We start from the raw sequence: 27,475 nt of genomic DNA on the forward strand, positions 1-27,475 counted from the left end.
CACATAACACAAGACTTCTTGACACATTAAGCTGTATTCTATTTTCTACCAACCGACTATGATAAATACAGGCTAACTGGCATGTATTGTAATGTGTCCCTCCAGGCAAGGAAGAACGGCTATAGCCAATTGCTCAGAGGTTAAATATATAAATCAATCAATCAATCAAGACTAATAATTCACAGCTTTATGCAAGCCTTTCTTTCTGTTTGAGCAGCAAATCCTGTCTAACGCAACACAATGTAGTGGCTTGAACAACTTAACTGAACAATGCAATTAAAATTCTAGTTCTGATGCTGGCTATTTTGTAAATCTTACAGTATTCAGTAGTTGTAATGAATGTGATCAAGAGTACATTATGTACTCTTGATGTGATATATAGAATATTCTAAAAATAGTTATCAGCACATGATGTCTGATGAAATGTAAGATGTGCGGACTCTTTTCTTCAAGTCTTCTTCACTAGGAGGCTTAGAGGGATCTCCTCCTCTAGATAAGTACAAGTTACTATATGGGTACTCCTTAGGAGCCTGTCAGAAATAAATCGATACACTTAACAGGTAACACTTCCTTACAGCTGGATTTCTGGATGGCATGTCATACAAATAAGCAGCATAAAGGAATACTCCAAAGAGACCGAACACCGCCAGTATACTTCCCAGCCCTTGCCACCTATTAGGAGCAATGGTAACTGACATGATCATTATTACTAACTCACTTGTTGACTGGACTCATACTCTCAGTATCATACATCCACATGTTTAATACATCATCTTCTTCATGTATCTAAGGATAACATGATATCAGATTTTGACTACACTAAGTTATTCAGTTCAGTTAAATACTGTATAAAATAAGATGAACAACATCTTTACATGTAATGATATGAATCCGTTACTTATCTGAGGATCGACGTTTCATTAATGCATTCTATTTAAAACTACTAGTATATAGCAACAGAATGCAAACATGCTCTAAATGTCCGCAAAACTAAATCTGTATCTCAATTTTAGTTTTTGGCAACAAAAATGCTCTGACAGTCAAGATTTTAATTAATGCTGCATGGGAATTTGAGTGGCTATAAATTGTGGAGTAGTAATTAATACTGATGGCTAAGCATTTTGCTGTTTCCAAGCATACTCTGTACGCATTGAGCTGGATTCTCAAAAACATTTAATAACTCATGGATGCAATTAAACATGATATATATAGCACTGCTTGACTTGCTAAAATCTTTTTGTTATGCACAATATTTATGGTTGATCTAAAGTTCACCAAACATTTTCTATGGGGAAGCCATAAAAAGTTCACTGTCTATTACAACCTTTTTTTGAACTTGTGATGGAGCCAAACAGCACGTCTGTTGTTAATCATCTGGTTGGCTGAAATGTTAATTCAAGCTTCATCACCATCTTAGACTTGCTAATATAGTCTCACATACAAATGCTACAGCGTTCTCAAGTGTGGCTTCCTCTTTTTAGCTCATACGTGAGAAATCAGCTTTACATTCTGAGCTTATTATTATTGTACTTCTGCTGTACTAGTTCATGCCAAAAAAAAAAAAAAACTGATTAAAGATTATTTTGTGTCAAAATGAAATGTCAAGGACAACATTTTCCATACAAGCAGCAAGTAACTCAGAACATACATGCTAGCTTGGTAGAAAAGGTACTGCAAGGACGTACAGGAACTCTACTTAACATAATAGGTGTAAATATTAGAATTATTCCACAGATAAACAATACAATACTCTATTTGTAATCAACTGACTTTGGGACATAAAAATACTTACGCTTCTATTTCCCCAATAAACCAATTGATTGTGAGTCCTACAGTACAATATTGTCACGCCAGCCAAATATTTTATACAAGTGAGTATAGAAACAAGTTGATGTTGTGCTACTTCAGGTGCCATGCAGCTAGCAAACTCATCCAACTATGTATTACTATTTTATTATGTTGTCCAATAATGCATAATTAATTTACCGCATAGTAAAAACTTTGCCGAATAGCATTACAATTGCCAAAGTTTTATCTACCAATTATTATTAGCAATCACATAAGCAGATTAGCCTTGTTGAAAGGACGTGGTAGCTTAAAAAATTCAGATGAAGCTCCATTCGCCAAAGTTTTTTCCCCGTCAATTTTGAGGTGAGTGGGTTTTCGCCAAACTTTTTACTGCCAAAGTTTTTTTGCTATACAGTATTGTAATTCTCGGATTTTGTAATTCATGAAATTTTCATAATTCTTCAATTATGTTGCTATGCACTGCTAAGGAAGCGCTTGTTAAACAAACCGCTTTTAATGCACAGAAGTATCTTCTAAACTGTTTTATGGTTTGACTATAGTGTTTTTCCACACAAATTCCCTCAAAGCTACTCTTCATTTTTGTTCGCGTACGTTGGGGATACACCCACTTTCCAACCAAAGGGATAGGCTATTCCTGGTAGTCTACGAGGCCTGCACTGTTGTTTCTCAATTGTTAAACGCCTGCAAAACCCAAAGGGAAGGTAATTCACAAAGTCTAAGGAGAGTTGCCACACCCATATTTCAGACTGCCAAAAAGAAACCACCTCAAAGCAAAGTTTACCAGTGCGTAAGTTACTACAGACTTCATTTCGCTTTTACGTAAAAGCTGCTTTTACCATTTAATGATTTTGCTCAAGTGGGTGTGTACAGACAAACATAGATAGGTACACACACACACACACACTTTTACGAAAACAATTTAAGTAAACCAGGCACGATGCCTATAACATTCACTAGTTGAAAGTGATGTGTAATTTAGTGATGTTTTCCCCAGATTTGTTAGTTGTTCTATCTGAAGTGGTGTTGTGTCATCATATACATTAACTGTTTTTTTTTTGTGATTTGCTCTGTCATAATTTGGGCAGTGCATATGAAAAAAATGGGAAATGTTACTAGGTGGTTTTTCCCATGCCTAAATTGGCTGGCTTGCAAGACTGCTTGTACATGTGTGTCAAACATACCGTCTCTTCGCTATTTCTTCTGTCCTGTGGATCCCACCATCCAAAGGGAGACTTCTCTTGGGCAGATACTGGTGGTAGGTTTGGGTAGTCCCCAATCATACGTTCATCATTCTTGTCACTGTACTGAGCTGCAAAACATGATAAATAATTAGAATACAAACAGTAACGTTGGAGTAATTTACAAAGGCATTAGCTTATCATTCCTTCTTACCAGCAATAATTCTAGGTACTGTTACAGGTCTGGCCACTCTAGTAAACAAGTGACTGGACGCTGAGGATACACGGAGGGCGCGTCTAAGCAACGCCGCCATCTTTAAAAACTGCGCATTTATTAGAATACAAGGTTTCCCATTGTTTTGGTCCTCGTCTAGTACACCAGGCATACACGAGCAGCGATGTCAACGTTCGCGGAACAACCTTGTTACACACTGATCAATACCTTTGATGATACTTCTGAAGTACCGAACGAGCAGCAGCTTAAACATGATTTAGGTAAAGTGTAACCTGCTGAACACTGCATAATATTCTAACATCATGATGTGTATTACTGTACCAGTGTCAATAGGGCTTTATAGCTTTAGCTAGAGCACATTTTCTAATTAATGAGCATTAAATAAACGTTTTACCTGACTCCTGCGAGTAGTGTGGTTTCATTAGAACATACAAAGTTGATTTATATAGTTGATTTACTAAGCCTATAGCTTAAATATTCCTAGGGCAATAGGTTGATTGTGGTCAGTTCACATTTAGGTACACACGTGACAAGCAGACAGAGAGTTAGTTTCAGATATTAACTACATTTATGTATAGAGTTTATTGGTAGTGTTTGTTCCCAGAACATGGCACAATAGCAGTGAAAACAAGTACATTAAAGAAAGTCATCCAGTTGATACTACAAGGGGAGAAGTACCCAGGACTACTGATGACAATTATCAGGTTCCTGCTGCCAAATAGTGACCACACACTGAAGAAGTTGTTGTTGATATTTTGGGAGATTGTTCCCAAGACCACCAGTGATGGTAAACTATTGCAGGAGATGATCCTAGTGTGTGATGCTTATAGAAAGGTGTGTGTGTGTGTGTGTGTGTGTGTGTGTGTGTGTGTGTGTGTGTGTGTGTGTGTGTGTGTGTGTGTGTGTGTGTGTGTTTGCATGGGCATACTGTAAATCTGTAACCAAACTTCACAAATTCCGTTATTTGTAACACTTTACATAGTGAACTCTTAATTATGTTTAACACACTTTCTTTGGAAACAGTTCACCCTCATATGTGACCATCTCAGCAAAAAACCGACTTGTTTGCACAATTAATTTTTTAAAAACTCACACAGCATTATCTGCAGTGTCCAAGGAATGGATCACCAAAGTTTCAGCCTTCTGTGGTGTGTAGTTTGGAATTATAGTGCTAGACAGCACGTAGGAAGAGCAAGATAATCGATTTGTACAGTGACTATACTGAAAATAAACTACAGGTGCTTTACATTCGCGGCCATAACTTCTGTTTGGATTAGTCTGCAACATTGCAGTTTGGCTTAAAATGTTCACAGCACACCAGCCAAGGTATAGTTTTAGCCCTGTAGACACTTGCGCATATGGATATGAAGGTGGTTTGGTAGAAGAAACGATGACGATCTTGTTTACGTTTCCTGTATCGTAAACAAATGCACATGACATGCATACTGTTGAAGCTAAAGAAACAAAACAAAGATTATTGAACTCTCCGTGAGCAGGCGAATAAGATGGTATATAGTTTTAATCGATTTGAGCCTTCCTTCTTTGAGTACTGGCCCAATAAAAACTCGTGTATTTTTTTTTTGTAGCATGTGTAATTTTACGAATTATTTTTAAATTTTGATTTTCTCAATATGCATGCTTGTGCGAACAAGTCGGGCTTTTGCTGAGACGGTCACATATATGAAGCTATGGTCATTTATCAAGCTTGCAAAAACGTGAAAGGTTATTTCACTTGAATAATTTTATATAAATATGTGACCGGGCCTGCAAAAATAGGGCATGTGGGCATATAAAATTTTCAAGCTTTCATGGCTCATAACTTTTGATAGTATTGAGCTATGGCCATGAAATTTCAGCATGTATTACTCATTTAATTGGCTATATAATGCAAGTTATAGAATGCAGATATTCTATTCCAGTAGTGAGATATGACCTGCTGTGTGACAGGGTGTAGTTTGTGCCCACATGCCCTATTTTCACAGGCCCGGTCACATATTGTATGTGTTACACACACTATGGGCGTGTATTTACTTTGGGGCATGTGTAGTGTGGATATTACATATGCGTATATTAACTTTGTACCTTGAATGTGGTTGTCATCCATGAGTTCATGGTGCATTTACCCATTGATGTCTAACAGGATCTACAACATCCAAATGAATTTATTAGAGGTTCAACATTGCGTTTCCTGTGCAAACTAAAGGTATGTGTGTGATGCATACATGATTGAACAAGGTGTAGTTTATCAACAGGAGCCTGAACTGTTGGAGCCACTGATGCCATCAATTAGAGCTTGTTTGGATTATAAACATGCGTATGTGAGAAGGAATGCTGTGTTGGCAATATATACCATCTACAAGTGGGTGTAAACTAATCCTTGATGTTATAAAAGTTTTTAAAAATGTGGCTGATTATCATTTGTTTGTAGGAATTTCGACCAGTTGATTCCTGATGCTCCAGAGCTGATACTGAATTATTTGGAGGGTGAACAAGATGCTTCTTGTAAGAGAAATGCTTTTATGATGCTTACTCATGTTGACAGAGTGAGTGTGTTAGCGTGTACCCTCGTGGAGGTTTTCAAGTATCCTTTTGCTATTAGGAACGAGCCCTTGACTACCTGTCCACTTGTATTGATCAAGTACACACCTTTAATGATATTCTTCAGTTGGTGATAGTTGAATTAGTCTACAAGGTGGATTATTGTTTTGTGTGTTCATAATTATTTACTAGTAATTAGGTTTTTTGTAATGTTATATGTGTACCTTGTAGGTGTCTCTAATTTCGCAGTTTGTAGTTTTTTTGTTACTATGTAGGTGTGTCATAGTAACCCATCAGAGAGGTCACGTTTTATTCGTTGCATCTACAACCTGTTGAGTTCAGGATCACTGGCCGTAAGATATGAGGCTGCTGGTACACTGGTGACTCTGTCTAATGCTCCATCTGCTATTAAGGTAGGTACTAAAGTTGAAAGATATAATAATTATTGTCATGGTATCATGTGATACAGGCTGCAGCCCAGTGTTACGTAGAGCTGATCATCAAGGAGAGTGATAATAATGTCAAGTTGATCGTGCTTGATCGGTTGATCAACTTAAAGAACACATCACCAACACATGACAAGATTTTGCAAGTGAGTTTGTGAATTAATACATGTACTATCTTCTAAGACACATTGTGGAAATTAAACAGCTTCTTTCTGTAAAATGCATACACTTTTAGTATATGTTCATTTCCTTATCAATCTGCACAGTAACGAATTCTCTTACTAGCAAATCACCCAAGACTGAACAAGGACATACAATCGACGGTAAAATTAGTCAATCATAGCCCAGTTTCATTTGTTAACATAAGATCTTTGCTATTTGATCCTCAGACATGGTTTTCACGGAGTTGTTTTTGGAGCTAACAGTCATGCTGTGCACTGTTTGAACACATACAATTTGTGTCTGGACTGAACAATGCAAACAAAATTAAAGTCGTTTACCAATTGTTACAGGACTAAATGACATTAGACACTCCTTTGTTACAGGAATAGATAGCATTAGACTACTCTTCTCGTTTATCAAATGGTACGATGTAAGTAGGGATCACCCTGAAAATTTCGCATACCATCCAAAATTCTGCCTTTGAAAATCATCTTCTAGGGACATCTTACGCAACAAAAATCACCCATATAGAATAGTACTAGTTCACATAATACATAATACAGCATTAAATGTAACAAAACACTTACAGGTTGCCGGATATAGAATTAAAAAAAAAATAAAAATCACCCAAACTCGAATTTTAGTCTCACTGCCTGACTGCCTCACTGACCACAGTCGCAAGGCTAGAGCCTAAACGAAGTAGCGCCCGGCCACCATTTTATGCCACAATAACAAACCAGTGGGATGTGCCTTTTGGGGTTCCGACAAGTGTAGGCCCTCCGCGCCTTGTCATTTCTTCTATCTCCAATCAGGTTGCTTTTCATCTTTATCCAATGAAACCATATCAAGGTGTTAATTTCCCGTATCAACACTTTCTTCAGCATATTTAGATGCCACATATTTCAGAGCTGCATTTCAGAAGTGCTTCAGTCCTGACGCTACTATAATAGGTATACTAGCTAGATATCTGCAAATTCGTGATTGGGATCCTGTTCGTGATTAGTCTGGTGGTGCCATGCAAAAGGGCGGGCACCACTGGTATATTTGCAATAGGTTTGCAACTGCACCCATCAAATAAAGATCTAGATTGACTATTAGCAATAGATTACAGAGACCACACCTCTTCACAATCTAGCTCTTCACTTACAAGACCTTATTGCATGGTCTAGCTAACTGCACACTCCTTGTCTGACTCGAGATATTGTAATACAACAGTCACTCTAACACAACAGTCATGTATGTGTGATGTTCTAATAGAACAGTCACTAGCTGTGCTACAACTGAAAACTAAACAAACTAGTATTTTTAAAAATGAAGTAGGGATCTATGCAATAAAAAGTAATCAAACAAGAGATGAATGATGATATTACAGCATAGCTCAGTGGGAAAGTCCCTACTTTGGCACTGAATAAAAACAATTGTGACCGAATTTGACAAAACAAGGCTTCCACACACATCCACTTTTGTGACTTTGAAGTACCATAACTCAATGTAGCAGTATGCCATTAGTCTCAATTTTTCACTTGGTATTGTACTATGCTATGGAAGGACTTTGTGAAAATTCTTGGCCAATATCTTGCTGAGTAGTCAAGTTACAGCTGGTTAAAGTCAGAAAATTGGATGTGTGTGGAAGCCTTGTTTTGTCAAATTCGGTCACAATTGTTATAGCTAATGTGCCAAAGTAGGGATTTTCCCACTGAGCTATGCTGTAGTATACCATCATTTACCTCTTGTTTCATTGCTTTTTATTGCTTGAATCCCTACTTCATTTTTTAAATGTTTTCAATTAAAAAAAAAATACTAGCTATTAAGTCTACTAACATGATAGTGATACTCTAATAGAGCAGTCATATATTTATCAAAGTTACAATACATAACAAAATATGTAAGAAATGATAGAGGTACAATATTTTATTGGTATTGTTCTAAATTATTACACCAACACACTGAACTCTGTTTAATTAGGAACTGGTGATGGACATATTAAGAGTGTTGGGATCACCAGATCTTGAGGTCCGCAGGAAGACATTGTCACTAGTTCTGCAGCTGACATCAACGAGGAATGTAGAGCAGGTTGTCATGGTGATGAAGAAGGAACTCACAAGTACAATGGAGACTAGTTCAGACACTAGTGATGTTAAGAGTTATCGTCAGGTGAGAGAGTAGCACAGTTTATCACATTGAAATGTGTCTATTGCCTTTAGAATCTGGTGAAGACACTTCATTCTTGTAGTATCAAGTTTCCTGATATGGCAGTCACTGTGGTACCACTGGTTAGTCGTTTATACTACTGATATATTCTAATATGTTCACACACTGTTACTTTAGTTACTAGAATTTGTTAGCGATGATGACGAGGTAACAGCAGAGGATGTGTTAACATTTGTACGAGAGGCAATACAGAAGTACCCACACTTGAAGTCCACAGTGATTAACAAACTGTTGGAGGTATTCAGCCACACTAAAAGTGCCAAGTATGTTTGAGGGGATACACATCAGAATGAAGTAGTGATGCTGCCATTTTGTAACAGCGTTCACAGGGGCATGCTGTGGATCCTAGGAGAGTATTGTACTAGTGTAGAAGAGATTATGAGAGTGATTCTGGAAGTGAGAACTACTCTAGGAGAGGTAGGCATCATGGGGTGTATAGTAGCACCGGTCAGTTCCTATTCAACAGATACCTATTGTGGATGCTGAGATTAGGAAACAAGCTGGAGAAGCCACAGAAGAGGAGAACTTATCACCAACGTCAACACCACGGCAACTGGTGACGGCAGATGGTACCTATGCTACTCAAAGTGTCTTCTCAAGTGCTAACACGGGCAGTAAGAAAGAGGAGCATATGTGAGTTGTGCCTGTTGAGTTAATTTTGAGCATTTATTTTTGATTTTGAGTGCACTACAGACTCACACCATCCCGGTTAGGCAGGGGTTATTAAACTCGTGTTGGGCCATGTTCACACTGTTGCACCTAAAATGATCTTGGTATTGCAGATGCTTAATATTGTCAAGTGTAGAGCCAGCTATAATGAGCTGTATGATGCACTGTGTTTTAACCAGTGTGTAGAGTACTAAAGTACTGCTTGATCAATTCATGCTGCTGTGTATTCTAAACTGTGATGTAAGGTACACAAGAGTCCCTAGTACATTTTGGACCCAAGGTGTCCATATTACATGCATATGACTTACATTGTAGATATTTTGATGCCATATTAGCACATGGTTTTACTGTTGTTCTACAACCTACACAGTCCAGCACTGAGGGCACACTTGCTCAATGGAGACTTCTTCGTTGGTTCATCACTTGCCACTAGTCTGGTGAAGATGGTCACCAGGTATTCCTCACATGTGACTGAAGAACAGAGTCGTAATGTAAGAGGATCACATGATGTGCTTATGATGTCACATTACATCATCACCACCAGGTGTTTGCTGCTGAAGCCATGTTAATGATAGCCAGTATCCTTCATCTTGGTCGCTCTGGGATACCAAAGAAGGTGTGTCCCTATTTGAAATAGAATGTCTCATTTTATGGTGGATGTTGTAGCCAATCACAGAGGATGATGCTGAGCGTATGTCACTGTGTCTGCGTGTGCTCAGTAGCCAATCAGATTTGATGATTGATGTGTTTGGGGACCAGTCTCGTAATGCCCTAGCTAACATGTTAGCAGCCAATGATAATAAAGATGGTGATGAAGTGAGTATATCAAGACTTGTAGAAGATGCTTTGGTTATGTATATTCCAATTCAAAAAGTAGCTGGCTTTGAAGAAGAAACCAAGGCCTACCCTAATGCAACTTGAGTTGCCTGTTAACATAATGATGTCTTTGTCTGTCCCGTCTGTTTTAGGTGAGTTAGGGTTGGCCCAATGTTTGCTTTGCTCGCTCCAACCCCAGCTCATACCAACCCTACAAACTCACCAAGAACTTACCTTCATACAACTTGTGTGCTTGATACTAGAGTCGAAGTGCAGTGGTCCCTCGATTATCCGAACTCGTTGGGCCCTGATATTCGAAAAGTTCGGATAATCAAAGCCCATTCATTTATATACAGAGCCTTGCTCAATTACTCTAATAGAACGCACGCCTTATACAAAATACTCTAATAGAGCAGTCATCGCTACAGTTCGTATAACCAAAAGTTCGGTTAATCAATGGCCGGATAATTGAAGGACCACTGTAGGTGCAACAAAACTCTAACTAAACTTTTTAAACTTTTAAATAGCAAAATAAAAATTAGAACTAACATTGCTTCATAGCACAAATACAACATTTATCCTATCTGTCTATTACCTAGAACAATTTTCATTATTGTTCCAGGCTTGTCTAATCTTTGTAACTACTATGTACACATTTCATCTCTAATTTCATAGCAACTTAATGGGAGAGCTGTGCGATATGATATCTGGATTTTGATGCAATATCAATCTATAATCAGTATAATAGCAAAAATTTTGATTCAATGTTAATTGTGTGGAGGGACTAAATATATTCAGCACATAAGCGACTGTATCATGTGGTGCCAAGTGGGTTGTATTGTATCAAACTTTTAAAGTGGTTAACAACGTACCTGTATCTTTGTCTGGAGATCAGTTAACCAAGCTCTGATATATTGTAGTCTTGAGATAAATACTGAACTACTTCTCCATTACAGGGATCATCGCAGTATGAAGAGGTGACAGTAGAGGTTGATCAAGGAATAGTGTTCCCTCTACTGACCAGTGGTACTAGTGATGCTGATGTGGGAGAGGTGAGTGTGATGTCATATTACATCACAAGATTGCATCACATATGTAATATTATTTACAGAACAAATTTGATTCGAGTTTGTTACAAGCTACTGGTCATGTTGTTGGTGGTCATGGTGATGGTCAGTCAGACTACCAATCAAAATTGAAGAAGGTGATACAGTTGAGTGGTTTCTCAGACCCGGTTTATGTTGAGGCTTATGTACACATCAACCAATATGATATTGTATTGGATGTGTTAGTGGTGAACCAAACTAGTGACACTCTACAGGGACTGAGCTTGGAGCTGGCTACCCTAGGTGTGTAGTGTGTGTGTGTGTGTGTGTGTGTGTGCGTGTGCGTGTGTGTGTGTGTGTGTTGTTGTTTGTGTAAGGTTAAGATTATGGTTCAACTCCTGCCTAGAGTAAGAAACTTATGTTGCTCCATTCTACAGCTGTGTGTAATGGCGATATCCCTATTTGTCTTGTTTGGTGTTGGAGCTTTGGGATCCACACCATCTATTCATGAGACTTAACCCTGTGGGTTATTAGTTCTTCCCCAGGAGGATTTTCCTGAGTACATGAGTATGGTTTGCACTGCTGGAAACTATGCTTTGCTTTTTGTGTATTGTCTGTGTGTTGTGTGTGTGTTGTGTTGTGCGTGTGTGTGTGTGTGTGTATCCATGCAACCTTGCATGTACGTGTGTGCATAGTGTATGTGGCTGCAATGCCCGTATGTGTCATGTGTACACTTGTTGTGCTATTAGGTGATCTCAAGTTAGTGGAGAAGCCACAGCCTTGTATACTGGGTCCCTATGACTTCACCAACATAAAGGTTGTGATCAGTGTACTGAACTTGATGTCATAACATGTGCTCACATTTCCTTGTAGGCTAATATTAAAGTGTCCTCTACAGAAAATGGAATAATATTTGGCAACATTGGTGAGATAGTTTTTGTCAGGCAGTGATCACTGAACAATTGCTTCCTTTCTAGTATACGACATTGTTGGCAGTACGGCTGATCGTAATTGTGTAGTGTTGAGCAACATACACATCGACATCATGGATTACATTGTGCCAGCCACTTGCTCTGATGTAGAGTTCCGCAAGATGTGGGCAGAGTTTGAGTGGGAGAATAAGGTATAGTTACTGGTACATGTGGATAGGTCACATGTGGCTTACCTTCAGATCAACGTCAACACTAACATTACTGATCTTCACGATTACCTAAATCATCTTCTCAGCATCACAAACATGAAATGTCTGACCCCCGATAAAGTGAATAACATGTTTAATACATAAACACCGTACTTAATACATTTTTCTGTCAGGCACTGACTGGGGAGTGTGGTTTCCTGGCTGCAAACTTGTATGCACACAGTATCTTTGGTGAGGATGCTCTGGCTAACCTGAGCATAGAAAAGCCTCTGGGAAGTGCCCCTAATGAACCAGTGTTGGGTCACGTGAGGATAAGAGCTAAGACACAGGTTAGTGTATGGCTATTCCTGGTGCTGTGTGTGATGTGTTCCTTGCAGGGGATGGCTCTCAGTTTAGGTGACAAGATCCAACTGTCTCAGAAGCTTCCTGCTTCTTAATATGCACCTATATTGTTATAGTGAAATATTATTAACAATTCATGCAATCATAATGATAGGGTCATTGTTGTTATTGTTGATACAGATTACCAAATGTTAATATATCAACACTACCTCTGAGAACGTTTGTTATAACAGTGTTCTGCTCTTAGGCAGCTAAGACTGGGGGTGGGGGTATGTCACTTGCGCGCGGCGCAAGCTAAATGGACCAGTCTGCAACACGTGACATTCCGCAAAGTTGTTGTTTGGAGTAGTGGAGAAGAATGAAGAGAACTGGAGAAGAAAGCGCCACTACTCCGTCAGAGAATGATACTGATCGTGATCAATACGTTCAGAAATTTCGAAATTGTTTTCAACAATATTACGCTAGGTTATGCGATGTTTTACCAATTCACGAAGTGTTACCAAGTCTGGTAAGCAGTGGAGTGATAACAGTAGATGAAATGCTTGAAATAGAGGCTAAGGAAACTTCATCCTTGAAGGCACGTGCCTTGCTGAGCGGACCTGTGTGGAGAGCTATTAATGGTGGCTTTCCGGATACCTTTGTCAGATTACTTTGCATAATGTGTTCACTTCGTGTCCGTTCATGTGAGTTGTCAAAAGAGATATGCGCTAAATTGGACATCTCTGATGATGTAATTTCAGAATTAACACGTGAGTGATCATAGTTGTAGAATGCGTCTTATGTGATGAATAATGTCTTTTCCACACTTGGGCTTTTAGAGATTAAATGAAGAAGTGTCTGCTTTCCAGCAGATGCTTACAATCTGATAACCCCAGTGTAGCAATCATCTATATGTTGGTACATTATACTGGTTAATTGTTACGTTAGTTATAAACAAGTGTTGTGTAATGCTGCAACGTCTAACCAAGTAAACACAGTGTATGTGATATGAGCAAAAACCGGCTGTTTTCGCACAGCATTCCTTGCATTCCATTTTATTGCATCTCTGTAATCTATAGTAACAAATGAGTGAACAGCCAAAGTTTCATCCTTGTCAGCTGACATAATCGTCTAGTTGATGGTTCAACCTGGTCGCAAACAAATCCATCTGGCAAGGGCCCAGAATCTGCTGAATCCAGTGGAAAACTTCCCTGTGCAGCATCCATTCTGTCGAGGTCTCTATCTACCAGGACTCCTGATCTGCTATCGTGTTCACAACTCCTGGAAGGTGCTCTGCAGACAGAAGAATTTCCCTTTGCAGGCACCATTGCCACAGGTGACCAGCCTGGAGGGACAAACTCGGTGATTGTGTACCCCTCATTTTGTTCACATAAGCTACTGCTGTGCTGTTGTCCATCTGCAGTAAGATCTGGATCTTGCTCCTGTGTTTGGCAAAGGCTTTGATTGTGAAGGATCCTGCCAGGAGTTCCAAGGAGTTGATGCGCAGGGTCCCCTCTTGGTCTGACCAGTGGTCTCCTGTTCTGGCCCCATTGCACACTGTTCCCCATCCCTGGAAAGAAACATCTGACTGTATGATCAGATCTGGAGGGGGGAAACAATGCCCCTCCCATTCCACTGTCGCAGATGGTCAATCCATCGGTGCACTTTGGTCAGAGAATCCTGATTTAACGTCACCTTGGTTCTGAGTGAGAGAGATCTCTTCTGAGTCTGAATTAGCTGATGTTGGAGGTGGCGAGTGTAGAGGGGGGCTGGTAGTCCTGCTAGGCGTGCTGCTGACATTCTTCCAATCACAGACGCTAACTCTTGTGCTGCGATGGTTCCTTTTGCCAACATTTGCCTGCAGTCGTTGATAATTTGTTGCATCTTCTCTCTGGTAAGAGTAGTTTCATTAAGGTAGTGCCTACTAGGAGTCCCAGGTAGGTGATCTGATGGCAGGGGTCTAGGATTGACTTCAGCTTGTTCACAGTGAAGCCCAGTTGTTCCAGTAGGATGATGGTCTGTTGGACTTGTTTCAGCAGAGTCTCCTGATCTGCCATTAGCAGGATGTCGTCCAAGTAAATTACCAGTCTCAGACCCATAAATCGTAAGTGTGCCATCACAGGGCAAAGGAGCTTTGTAAAGATCCTCGGAGCACTGCAGAGACCAAATGGTAGACAATTGAATTTGTAGGTGGTGTCTTCCCATACAAATCGGAGGAACTTCCTGTGATGTTCGGTAATGGCTACCGAGAGGTAAGTATCCTTTAGATCCACTGAACACATCCATTCTCCTTCTCATAGCAGCTCCTTCACCTTCTGAATCCCCTCCATCTTGAAGTGTATATATGTGTTGAGAGGCTTGAGGTTGATCACCAGGCGCAATGATCCATCCTTTTTTGGGATCATAAAGTGAATTGTTGGCTCTGCGAGTGAACCTTTCTCACTGCCCCCTTGGTCAGTAGTGCTTGGATTTCTGCCTCAATCACCTGGTGTTCTGTTAGAGATCTGGCCACTGATATTACTGGGTTGATCTGGGAGGGGGTTTGTACCAGTTCCAACTGGTAACCCTTCACCACCTCCAGAACTCAGGGATCCTGATTGATTTGCCTCCAAGCTGGCAAGCAGAAATGTATTTTTCCTGCTGGGACTAGTTCTGTTTTTGTTTCTTGTTCCACTGGTTTCCCCTGTAGTTTTGGTAGTACCTCTTTTGTTGCTGTTGGAGTTTGTATGGCTTTGGCTAACGCTGTGATCCCTTGCTGCCATACTTGTTTGGGGCGCCATTGGACAAAAAACGGCATAGGTCGGAAGGGTCTTCAGCATGGCTTCTCTTCCTGGAGTTTTTGGGGTGGAGCAGCAACCTTCGTCAGGGCTTTGTCTGCCTCTAACTTCTTGGAGGCTTTTTCCAAGAAGCCATGGGCCACAGAGATTGTCTTTCCTGTCCTCATACCGTATATCAATTAAATTAGGCAAATTGGCGATTCGTCACTAAACCGCCAATTTACAATTTCATCAATATTATTCTTCAAGCCTTGGGTCAAGCAGTTGTTGAAGTAGGTTTTCGACAAACCTTCATGGATACTGCTGAAACTGATAAATTAGTGTGGTTCCACACATGCAAATGGGTGTGGCTTACTGACTAGTCTAGAACTCATACTCGATTAATGGGCGTGGCTCCACGTAAGCTTCAGACAGCAGCAGACATGAATTTGTGCACAGCCATTGATAAATGGGCGAGTATGCCTACAGACAGCAAATAATCGTGAAAGTGAGTGTGGCCACGAAAGAAATTGGAGCACAGATATTTGAGTACAGTAGGCGTCTATGAAGCAGGACCCGAATATTCTTTAAAGCGAGTCAGTACAGCATCGTACTTATGCCATTCGCCAATTTTTCTGTGAGAACATTTCACCAATTAAAATTTTGCCAACTGAAATTTTATAGCAAATCGCCAAATATTAGTTTCGCCAGTATTTGTTGTCATACGGTATTTCTTTGTGGCCAGTAACTTAAAACTAGGACTGAGCGATACTGCCATTTTAGTATCACGATCGATACTAAAGCCACTATTCACGATACTGAATAGTTAATGATACTTATAAATAAGTCAATCATGGCTGGTGCCACATAGTGTATTGCTCAGCATTCCTGCAGGAAGTCCTTATAGGTGATAGCAAACTAGCCACTATCATCCTTGTTTACAGTAACAGTTACTGTAACACATGCTTTGTGGTTGTTATGGTGTTCACACCTCTCTGCAGGGGTAACCAGATGGGTGGACTTTATCATTTACAAGGATTCTTAACCAACTACTGCAAACAAATGGATTTTTACTGACAGAAAGTACAGGCATGGTATCACGATAGTTAATTTCCAAATGGCTCAGATCACGAAGTGATTGCATGCTATTTGGGATTATATGAAGAAGGCGAAGTCGAGCATATCAATGGTGTTTGACCTAGTTTCCTATTATTACCAGCTGTTAGTAGTTACTAATACATGGCCATGCGTGCCACGTGCTACTCTACGCATGCGCATGAAAAACTCTTATAAATACCCACCACACCTCACACCTTCGACCTTTGAATTAGCGAACCAATTTGGTTTGGTCAGGGAAGGGTGGGTGGGACCATTGATATGCTCGACTTCGCCTTCTTCATATAATCCCAAATAGCATGCAATCACTTCGTGATCTGAGCCATTTGGAAATTATATTTCAGAAGGCTCAGTCTCACATATCAATGGTGTTGTTTGTAGTTCCAACAAGGTGAAGTCAAGCCCATCTCAATCCCAAATAAGACAGCTACCTGAATACTATAAGGTTAGGTCTCACCGGGAGATGATGTAGATAACACTGCTCTACCAAAGGAAGCATCATGGGATGGACGATAATAATGTCTCCTGAAAACTGACTCTGTGCTCCAGTCTGCAGCTTTCATAATATCAGCAGTTGTAACACCAGCTCCTGCGGCTGCTGATGTGGAAGCTCCTCTAGTTGAATGACCTGCAAAAATCGATACATCAAAACCTGCTAGCTTTAATGTTTCCCGTAACCATCGAGCAATAGTGCATGAAGCGACAGGCTTATGAGGCTTAACAATAGCCACAAACAATTTGCTAGTATCCTCAGGCCGTAGAGAAGCCGTGGCTCGTTCATAACAATGAAGAGTCTCCACTGGACACAGAGTATTATTGTGAGGAAAAGACGGAAAAAAGAACTCCCGCAATTCTCTACCCTGTGATGACTGCTTGGCCAGTGCTGAGGGTAAGAAAACAACTCCTTCAGGTTTATACTGACGTCTGTCCAGCTGAAGGGAGGCTAAGTCTGCGGAGCGTGATGGTCTGGTAAGACACATTAACATTGTAAGTTTAAATGTCAACTGCTTAAGGGATAAGGTATTCGAAGGGCCCAAACCCTCTAAGTACTGTAATACCACCTGTACATTCCATGTACAGGTGTACCTAGGGAGAGGTGGCCTAGAGTGAAAGGCTCCCTTCAAAAGTCTGCTGATTGTGGGGTGTTTACCCACCTCTACCCCGTCCACTGGATCATGAACTGATGAAATGGCCGATCTGAAGGAATTCAGTGATCGTGATTGGTAGCCCTCCTCAAACAGATGGGCCAGGAAATTAGCCACATCTGCTATAGGGCCAGAAACGGGATCTCTATGGCGTTCACCACACCAGCGTATCCACTTGTTAAACAAGGAGTCATATGTTTGTGAGGACTTCGACCTCCAGGAGGCCAACATGAGGTTTGAAGCCTCTGAAGAAAGGCAGCTGTCTCGGAACTTCGCCCGGAGACAGGCCAGACGGCTAGTTGTGGGGTGACCTCCAACTGCCTCAGTTGTTCCCCCCTCTTCATTTGAGCCTCCTGAGGAGAGAGAAGGCGAGGGTAATCTCTCAACATCCTGAGTAGGACAGGATACCATGTCTGGGCTCTCCACACTGGGGCTACCAGAATTACCTGAGCCTGTTGGGATTCCACCTTGCTCAGTACTCGTCCCACCAAGCACCATGGGGGGATGGCATACCCTCTCAACTGACTCCAGTTCTGTTGAAAGGCATCCACTGCTGCTGCTTGGGGGTCTGGCCTCCAGCTGAAAAACCGTGGCAGCTGGTAAGTCATCCGTGAAGCGAATAAGTCGATCTCTAGAGGTCCCAGGGCTTCGTTGATCTTGTGGAACACTTGAGGAGCCAACATCCAATCTGCCCTGTCCCTCTCCATCCTGGACTCGCAGTCTGCTACAGTGTTGGACACACCTGGGATGTGTTGGGCTGTGATTGTGATGTCCCTCTCCAGAGCCCACAACCACAGTGTTCTCGCCAGAGCTGTGAGTGCTGGGGAGATGGTTCCCCCCAGGTTGTTGATGTATGCCACAGCTGTGGAGTTGTCCAACTGTAGCAGAACTGCCACTCGCTGCTGATCCTTTAGAAATGATTTCAAGGCCAGGTCTGCTGCCAACAATTCTAGGCAGTTGATGTGGAGTAGTTGTTCTTGTGGGGTCCATGAGCCTCCCGTGCTCACCCCGTTGCACACTGCTCCCCATCCTGAGAGGGAAGCATCGGACTGGATCACTATCTGCACTGATTTCCGAATGGTAGTTTTCCCATTCCATTGGGTCAGGTGATGCTGCCACCACCTCAATTCCTCTTGGGCTTCTGTCCCAAGAGGCAGAATCTGATTGTAGTTCTGGTTCCCCACTGCCAGGGCTTCTTGTAAGTTGGCCTGTAGAGCACGGTAGAACAAAGGTGCCACTTGAATGGCTTGTGCGGTTGCATTCAACTTCCCTATGAACTGGGAGAGTTGATGAGCAGATACAACTTGGCAGGTCAGCAGGTGGGTTGCTTCCTTGCAAATTTGCCGCAGCTTCTCGCCAGGAAGCTTGAGCTGGGTGCCCAGCGAGTCCACAATCAGTCCCAGAATTCTATTTCCTGGACTGGGGATAGGAGTGATTTCTCCTGATTGATGATGAAGCCCAGGGATTCCAGGAGGAGTACAAGTACTTCCAGGTGTTGTGTGGCCTCCTCCCTGGAGTTGGCCAGTATCAACATGTCGTCGATATAAATAATTATCCTGATACCCCATGACCTCAGCAGAGTCATTAATGGTTTCATTACCTTGGTGAAAGTCCATGGGGCGCAAGACAGGCCGAATGGTAGGTAGGTGAACTGGTAGCAGGTCCCGTCCACCATGAACCTCAGGTATTTCTGGTGATCCTGGTGGATGGGGATGGTGAAGTAGGCATCCTTCAAATCCACTTTCACCATCCAGTCTCCTTGGCGGAGGAGATCCCGAAGGGTAGGAATTCCCTCCATCTTGAAGTGGGGGGTCTCCACCCAGTGATTCAACCGTTTCAGGTTGATCACTGGCCTCATCTGACCGTTCTTCTTCGGTACTAGGAAGAGGATGGAGACAAAACCGGTTGCATTTCCGGATTGTGGGATAATTGCTCCTTTTTGGAGGAGTTCCTGTATCTCCTCTAATAATAGAGCTTTGTGTTCTTGGGAGAACACCCCTTCTTGGGGTATTTGAAGTTGGGTGGTAGTCCCCACAAGGGGTATTTGATACCCTTCTATGGCATTCAATACCCAAGTGTCCTTTGTCAACACCTTCCAGGTGTCTACAAAGGAAGCCAGTCTCCCTGCCACCATTAAAGGCTTCTTTGCCTTTGGTGGAACCACTAACCCCATCCCCATTGCTTTCAGTAATGTAGGGTTTGCAGATGTTGATGACTTTGTCAAAACATGGCATACATGTGCATCTGCTGTACATACAGGAGCATTTATTGCCAGTAACTGTCATTTCTGTGGCTTCTTTGGGCGACTCCCTGGCTGGCGGACTTGTGGGTATGGTGCTGGACGGTGCCTTTGGGTGTGCCGGTATCCCTGTTTGTTGGCTGGTCGGTATGAGTAAGCCTTCCGAAAACCCAATGAGGAGGAAGGGTTGGCAGTTGCTTTGGCTTTCTTCAGAGAAGCCACCTGGTCCAGATACTCGGACACATCTTTGGGGAAGCTCTGCCCAAACAATGCTGGAGCCTCTTCATTGAACTTCTCCTCCCGGTTCTGGGCCCACTCCACCAGGTCCCGGTTGTACTCCTGGAGCACACGAGTCCGCCGCAGGGCTGACATCTGGCAAGAGGCATTGCCCAGCAAAGTAATGGCGGCTTCCACTGCCTTGGCTATTTGCTCTGAGGAGACTTCGTCTGCCTCGGAGTGAAAAAGCTCCATCACCTCAGTTAGAGGCGCCACCGCGTCCAGCATGAGCGCCTGGATGCGGGATAGGCTCCAGTCGTTCGACTTCGTCGACTTGGAACACTGGGATGCCATCACTTGATCCAGCGAAGGCGTCTTCGTAATTGCTACCTTCGGTAGCGAGAAGTCGTTTCTTGTTTGGAGCCGTTGTGAATTTTTCATTGATTCGAAGCTTCGCTTCAGCAGCTTTTGGGTAGCTTCGCTAACCTCAACGACACGTGCCTTTTCGGAGCAGGAAACGTCGGCGTCAGGAGCATCATCGTTGTCCAGTGGCTGGATGATGTCCATTTCTTCCGCCCAGGAGGTGCCAGATATTCGCGATGACGACAAATACCCCGATGATCCAGGCTGGCTCCCGTCATGAGCTGGGGTGATTGCTGTTGCTGCCGAAGAGGACGATTGCGAGGCTCCCCTGAGGGCTGCGATCTCCCCTCGCATCGCGGTCATCTGGTCCTGGAGATCCTGTAGGGTGCGTCCAAGTAGGGCAGCGTCGCTCAGCACATTCAAACTCATAGCTGGTATCAGTAGAAGAAACAAGTCGCAAAGAAACACGTGTTCAACCAACAGCGGTGAGCTAAGAAAAAGGTCGAAGGTGTGAGGTGTGGTGGGTATTTATAAGAGTTTTTCATGCGCATGCGTAGAGTAGCACGTGGCACGCATGCCCATGTATTAGTAACTACTAACAGCTGGTAATAATAGGAAACTAGGTCAAACACCATTGATATGTGAGACTGAGCCTTCTGAAATATAATAACAAAATATCGCGATATCGATACTTTCAAAATATCGCGATATATCGCTAAAACGGTAGTATCGCTCAGCCCTACTTAAGACTGGGGTCAATTCTGGCCCACACAATTTTCCATTGCTCCAGAGTGATGGAGTGGGAAGCACTTCCTAAAAGTACTAAAGCCCTTTGCACCAGGAGTGCAATCTTTCCTTGTCTGCCTCTACCTCCAGGTTGATCACGTCCGCCCACAAGTAAATGAGTGGGCCTCCCACCTTAAGGAGCTCCTCTTGGATGTTAAATAGTGTTTTCTCCTGCCCGAAATGGGGGTCTTTACCTATTTGTTTCTTAACTTCCTCATCAAGTCTCGGCACCTCCATTGCTGGGCAATTTGGCATGGGGTAATCTTCTAGAATTGTCTCTGCTTCTTCCCCTCTTAAGTTCTTATTGAAATGCTTTTCTAAATAGGAACTGTGGGCAGGAAGACAGACAGGCAGGCAGGCAAACCAAATTTTGAGCTCTGTCTTCTTATTTAAAAATTCTATATTCAGCCACCTGTAAGTGCTTTTGTGTTTTTAACCCATTGGTGGCCAAATTCTCCGAGACCCCTGGCCGAATTGCTGAATCGCATCATACTGACCGTCCAGTACATAGAACTACTTAGTAACCATATATCTAAATACTCGCTATAAACTAAGGAGGTCGACTGTACTGTTTTTGTTTACATAACAGTAACCGTATCAAAGTTGTCAAACAACAAAGTCTAAACTTCGGTAAAGACCATCTTGACCAAACAACGGAATCCCAACTAGCTATTTACTAAGGTGTATTACGCTACAAAGAACTATTCTATACAGTTTACTTACAGTGCGATCCATTCCACAGCTGGTTTCTTCATGATTTGTCCCATTTCTGCTGTTGCTTGTGCGTATTTGCACTCGTGTCCACGTTTGGGATAAAGCAGCCGACTGTCGACTTTACCTGTCTCCATCGATGTATAACACTTCCTTTGTTATCAGCTACTAGGTTTTAATTTGAAGAACAATTTAATTTGCTTATTAAAACAGGTTACACTTTACGCTATTACATAACAAACTTGCACTAGTCCGGGAAGGATCCCGTTATCCCAGAATGGGACCTCTATGGGCATGTCCATTTCAATACTAGAGCATTTTGCTATGAAACGTGTTTTACAAGTTATAGCGAGGCTAAAGTTTATTCTATGTGTGAGTTATGATGCCATGCCACCATATGGTGGTGGTGGCCGTTAATGGGTTAATGCTGTATTTGATGTTAGGTGAATTAATATTATTCCTGTAAAGGTGATTTTCGTCACATTGGAATTTTAAGTAGTACGTGTAAGCAGTTTTGTCATGTTGTAGTGAATGTACAGGAACATTTCTATTAGAGTTCAATGAAGCTGTAAGTAGGCAAAATGACTAAATGACAGAGGTGTTTACAGGGTATTCATGACTTAGAGACTCTAACGTTGCATGTTGTGCAAATGAAATGTTTGTACCGTCAAGATTGTATATCGGTAAGATGAGCAAAATCTATTGAAGATGAACTTGTACCCCTTAAATAATATCGCAAGCCTGTGATTGTAAAATGTAGTTTCCAATAATTCTCTCTACTATTAGCTTATAAGCGCCGAAGGGTGAGCTCCTACTATTATCTATGGTTACATGTTGTGGTACATATGAGGTGGCACAAAGTAATTATGTGAAGCCTTACAAGGCTAATGGGACAGCATGTTTGTGGTCATGTGCGGAAAAAACATGGGACAAAACGAAACACTTCTATCTGTATTTGAAACTCGGCTTGCTGTTTCGTTGCACAAAGAAAATGACCAGCATGATCGAAGATAAAGGAAAGACAAGGTGCAGAGGGCAGACACTCAGCGTGACCCCAAGAGACACGTGGCACTGGCGAGTTGGCATAGTTTGGTGGTCGTGTGATGCCTCTAGCTTTGTGACTGTAACTAGACATGCAGGCAGACTATACTATGTTCACGTTGAGCTGAGTCCTGAAAAACAGCTAAAAATTAAAAGTGGATTTTTTCTCAACGGAGTTAACATTTCAGCCAGCCAGATGATTATTGGTAACAGCAAAGGTGTCAACAACAGACACGTATGGTTTGGCTCCATTGCAAGTTCGGGAAAGGTCTGTAATGGACACTTTACTTATATGGCTTCCCCATAGGAAATGTATTGTGCAAATTTTAATTGGCCATAAATATTATGTCAAACATTTGAACAAAAAGATTTTGAAATATTTTTAGCGAGTCAAGCAGTACTACAAATGAGCCAAATTTCAAGATCATGTGTAATTGCATCCATGAGTTATTAAATGTTTTTGAGGATTCAGCTCAACGTGAACAAAGTGTTTCAGTATCTGTTCTACTGTTTGTAACACTGTATCTGGCATTAGCAACACTAAAGACCCTTTTGTAAAGTTACTTTTTTTTGCCATGTAATTTTTGCCGCATAATTTATGGTGGCATTTTGGGAGACATGTGTTATTTGGGGGATCCCCGCTGTACTGTACTTTATGATCAGGAATGGTAATGGTAAGCAACTATTCAACCCTAGGAGTGAACAATGCAATTTGTAGCTAATTTATCATCTAAAAACCATATGGTGCTTTATACTTTTTGCTCTAAGTGTTGCAAGAAATTGTAAAGCTCCTGTACAGCTAAATGTATAAACTTGCTGGTGGTAAACAAGCAGCCACATTTAGTATTGATACATTTGATGCATGGGCATTTTTTAAATTGATTCACAAGATGCATCTCTTTGCACTGTTAGGTAAACTATCATTGCAACCACAGTGTGTGAAGTTAGATGATTGCATGTCAAATTATCGTCAGCAGTTACAGGATAAATACAAGTTCTTACAGTTAACTTCACCAGATGAACTATTAGAGTGTAGACCATCAGAATATGTTAATCTAAAATTAACACTTGTTGACAAGAGAACAAAGAGAAATAGAGAAACATTAGTATCTGGTTTACTGGACACTGTTATGAGACATAGCAAACACCCTTCACAACAGGCTACACTGACCCTAGCTGGTGTACTAGATGTTAAAGATGAGAAGAAGAAACTGATCCTTATTGAAGGAGGACCAGGAATGGGAAAGAGTACGTTGGCTATTAAGATGTGCAAGTGTTGGGCAGATGGTGAATTACTTGAAGAATATGATGCAGTAATATTACTGCCTTTACGAGATCCTGAAATACAAGCAGCTACTTGCATTAAGGACTTTTTGCTAATTTTGAATGAGGAACTGAAGGATCAAGTGTACCGAGAAATTATTAAATGTAATGGAGACAAGATTTGCTTCATATTTGAGGGATATGATGAACTTTCTGATGACTTACGGAGAACACCAATTTTTGCCAAGTTGATGGATAAGCTACCAAACTGTACCCTCATGTATACATCCCGACCTGAAGCTTGTGACAGAATACGACAGCTTGCTACCCGGAGGATACAGATAGATGGGTTTAAAGAAGAACAAGTGTATGACTACATATCAAGTGCATTTGAGAATGAAGAAAATGGAAAAGAGAAAGCGTCAAAGTTGACTTCACATGTGAAAAGTAATCCATCCATCAGAAGCATATTGTATGTACCAATAAATGTTGCAATAGTCTGTCACCTTTTCCTATTGAGTCTATCATTACCAACAACATTAACAGAGTTATACATCTTACTTTGTAAGAACCTGATCCTTCGTCACATCAGCAAACTCAGTGACGACAAAGTTGACTACATTGAATCATTACAAGACTTACCATCACCATATAGAGAACAGTTTCACAAGTTATGCCTAGTATCTTACAGAGGTAGTGAAAGTGACAAAATTATATTTTCTAGTCGTGAGCTAAGTAAGTATGGCATAGACGTTAGTAAGATGAGTGGCTTAGGATTACTACACATTGCTCCTAGTACATCAGTACATGGTAGGGAGAAGAGTTGTAACTTTCTACATTTGACAGTACAGGAGTTTTGTGCAGCATTTTATATTTCCATGTTACCTCCCCAAGAACAGTGTCGGTATTTTAAAAGATATCAATTTAATAATAGCAGGTTTAGAGTGATCTGGAAATTCTACGCTGGAATCACAACATTGAATAACAAGGAAATATTCCACTGTATGTTACCCTCCAAGTGGGTCAAGTCAAAATATAAAAAGAGAAGAATTGTGGAGTTGTTACATTGTTTGTATGAGGCTCAGAATGATGAACTAATCCAAGTGTTAGGAGATCATCTTGATGGTAATATTGACCTGTCATCGTGTAGACTAGACCAGATTAGCTGTAGTGCTTTAGGTTACCTGTTGGAACAATATAGAGGAGTACTGAAACTAGTTGATGTTATTGGGTGTCACATTGGTGATGAAGGTTGTAGAATAATACTGACTGCATTAATGTCATGTAATGATAACTCCTCACAACTTCACCTCAGGATGTATGGTAATGATATCACTGATGATTGTAGTTCTCTAATTGCTTCACTTTTATCATCAAAATATCCCATCATTAAACTTGATATTAGTAATAACAAGTTATCTGATCACACTAACATATTTCAGTCACTGAATGATAACAATATTATGACAGAATTATCTTTAAGGTGGTCATCATTAACATTATCAGATATGAAGTCACTTGGTGAGATGTTATCCATTAACAAGACCCTCACTGTTCTGGATATTAGTAGTAATGATATAAGACCTGATGGATGTCAGTATCTAGCTGATTGTAGAAACATTTCTCTTAGTAAACTAATAATGTCTGGTGGAGTTAGTAGAGCAGATAAAATTGGTGAAATGATTCACTATAACAAATCCATCAGTTATGTTAACCTTGGTTGGAATTCAATTGGTGATAATGGTGTGGAGAAGTTGGTAGGACAATTGAGAGGTAATACAACACTTAAACATCTTGACCTGTGGGGTAATGGTATTTCTGTTATTGGTGCTAAACACCTTAAAGGATTATTAACTACTCATTGTTCATCTCTTAATAATATTGAACTATCATGTAATCCATTAGGGGACAATGGTGTTGACATTATCTTACAATCACTAACAATTACAATGGAACATGTTGGGTTATATGATACAGGAATGACATCACGTTGTTTGTCTCTACCAAAAGCTCTACACAATGTGAAGTCGATCAGTTTTACTGTACCAAGTGTATGTGATACAATTAGTGATAGTTTAGCTAACACTGTTATGTTGGAACATGTTGAGCTTTATGATGGAAGTGATGCAGCATACCACACACTGATCAGTGGTATTAGTAGAAACAGTAGTATTAACAAGCTGATGTTTAGTGGAGGTGATCTCCATCATCAAACTGTATCAAGTCTTGTACAAGTTCTAAAGGTCAACAAGACTATCACAACATTGACAATATGGGATGTGAACATCTCTCCGAGTGACTATTTATTACTAACAGAAGTGTTGACCATCAGCAACACTGTTAGGGAATTGATGATTATTCCATCTGTTGAGAAGAGGTTGGACCGATCAATAGTACTACAAATTGTGAAACAATTACAACAAAATTATACACTAAAACTGTTAGTACTGTGGTTAACAGTTGAAAATTATGACCAGTTCATCAGAGATGTCGAGATATTAACTAAACAACACAATAATAACAGACAGAGCCATGGTGTGACTACTCCACTACAAGTAGAATTGTAAGATATGATATTCTCAATATTGTAATGATAACTACATTAATTGTATAGGTGGTGATCACCATGGAGACCAGTATTTATGATCATGTGATATGTAAGTTGTGTTAACATGTTGTCATGGTGATTATTTGTTATTCCAACAGTATCATTTATATGGTTTTACTGAAAACGTGTTTCCATTGGATACAAGTGACACTGTAAACTGACATAATACTGTTGTTGTATACCGGTTGTCTGTTTTGATGTGTTCACATTGTATATTATATTTGAGAAGGAATGTTCATGTGGCTATTAAATTTTTTTTTGGGGGGAAATACTGTATGTATGGATACTGTACAGCCGCTACAGGGAGTGATAGATATGGGTGAATTTTAAAGGTCTTCCCTTTCAATGTTGTTTGTGGCTCTTTGCCATTAGTATGGTAACTGTGTGTCATCATTACTGTCAATCATATTAATTTGGTGAGTATGTGTTGTGCTATACAATACTTAGACTATGGTATGGCTCATTTACAGGTTTACTAAATCACTTAGTCACCTGACATGCTCACTTAGTCACCTACACATGTTCACTTAGTAACCCGCCCTTAAGCAATTTTGTACATGATAAATAATCATAACATTAAAAGCCTGCAGTACTTGATAATACTGTAATACTCTTCTCTGTGTTCCGCAAATAATTCTGGACAAATAGTAGACTAAACG

General features: G+C 40.9%; 3 protein-coding genes across 3 annotated transcripts; 2 read left to right on the forward strand and 1 right to left on the reverse strand.

Moving 5' to 3' along the window:
* Positions 1–276: 276 nt before the first annotated feature.
* LOC136261607 (NADH dehydrogenase [ubiquinone] 1 beta subcomplex subunit 8, mitochondrial-like) lies at positions 277–3,350 on the reverse strand. Its single transcript, XM_066055634.1, has 5 exons — positions 3,202–3,350; positions 2,991–3,118; positions 719–786; positions 576–672; positions 277–530 (listed from the first exon to the last, which is right to left on the reverse strand). Exons 1-5 carry the CDS (start codon positions 3,299–3,301, stop codon positions 402–404), a joined length of 522 nt encoding a protein of 173 aa, XP_065911706.1. The 5' UTR covers positions 3,302–3,350; the 3' UTR covers positions 277–401.
* LOC136261606 (coatomer subunit beta-like) lies at positions 3,292–12,801 on the forward strand. Its single transcript, XM_066055633.1, has 24 exons — positions 3,292–3,482; positions 3,827–4,056; positions 5,363–5,425; positions 5,475–5,581; positions 5,651–5,765; positions 5,822–5,914; positions 6,036–6,173; positions 6,230–6,352; positions 8,334–8,522; positions 8,573–8,641; positions 8,697–8,842; positions 8,900–8,996; positions 9,046–9,212; positions 9,619–9,739; positions 9,793–9,864; positions 9,915–10,064; positions 11,021–11,116; positions 11,176–11,413; positions 11,860–11,927; positions 11,984–12,035; positions 12,088–12,233; positions 12,282–12,371; positions 12,425–12,580; positions 12,629–12,801. Exons 1-24 carry the CDS (start codon positions 3,386–3,388, stop codon positions 12,686–12,688), a joined length of 2,883 nt encoding a protein of 960 aa, XP_065911705.1. The 5' UTR covers positions 3,292–3,385; the 3' UTR covers positions 12,689–12,801.
* Positions 12,802–12,871: 70 nt separating this feature from the next.
* Positions 12,872–27,079, forward strand: LOC136261605 (protein NLRC3-like). Its single transcript, XM_066055632.1, has 4 exons — positions 12,872–13,342; positions 23,858–26,771; positions 26,823–26,865; positions 26,915–27,079. Exons 1-3 carry the CDS (start codon positions 12,952–12,954, stop codon positions 26,827–26,829), a joined length of 3,312 nt encoding a protein of 1,103 aa, XP_065911704.1. The 5' UTR covers positions 12,872–12,951; the 3' UTR covers positions 26,830–26,865; positions 26,915–27,079.
* Positions 27,080–27,475: the final 396 nt, after the last annotated feature.

Source organism: Dysidea avara, chromosome 7, assembly GCF_963678975.1.
Source record: "Dysidea avara chromosome 7, odDysAvar1.4, whole genome shotgun sequence".
Classification (NCBI taxonomy): domain Eukaryota; kingdom Metazoa; phylum Porifera; class Demospongiae; order Dictyoceratida; family Dysideidae; genus Dysidea; species Dysidea avara.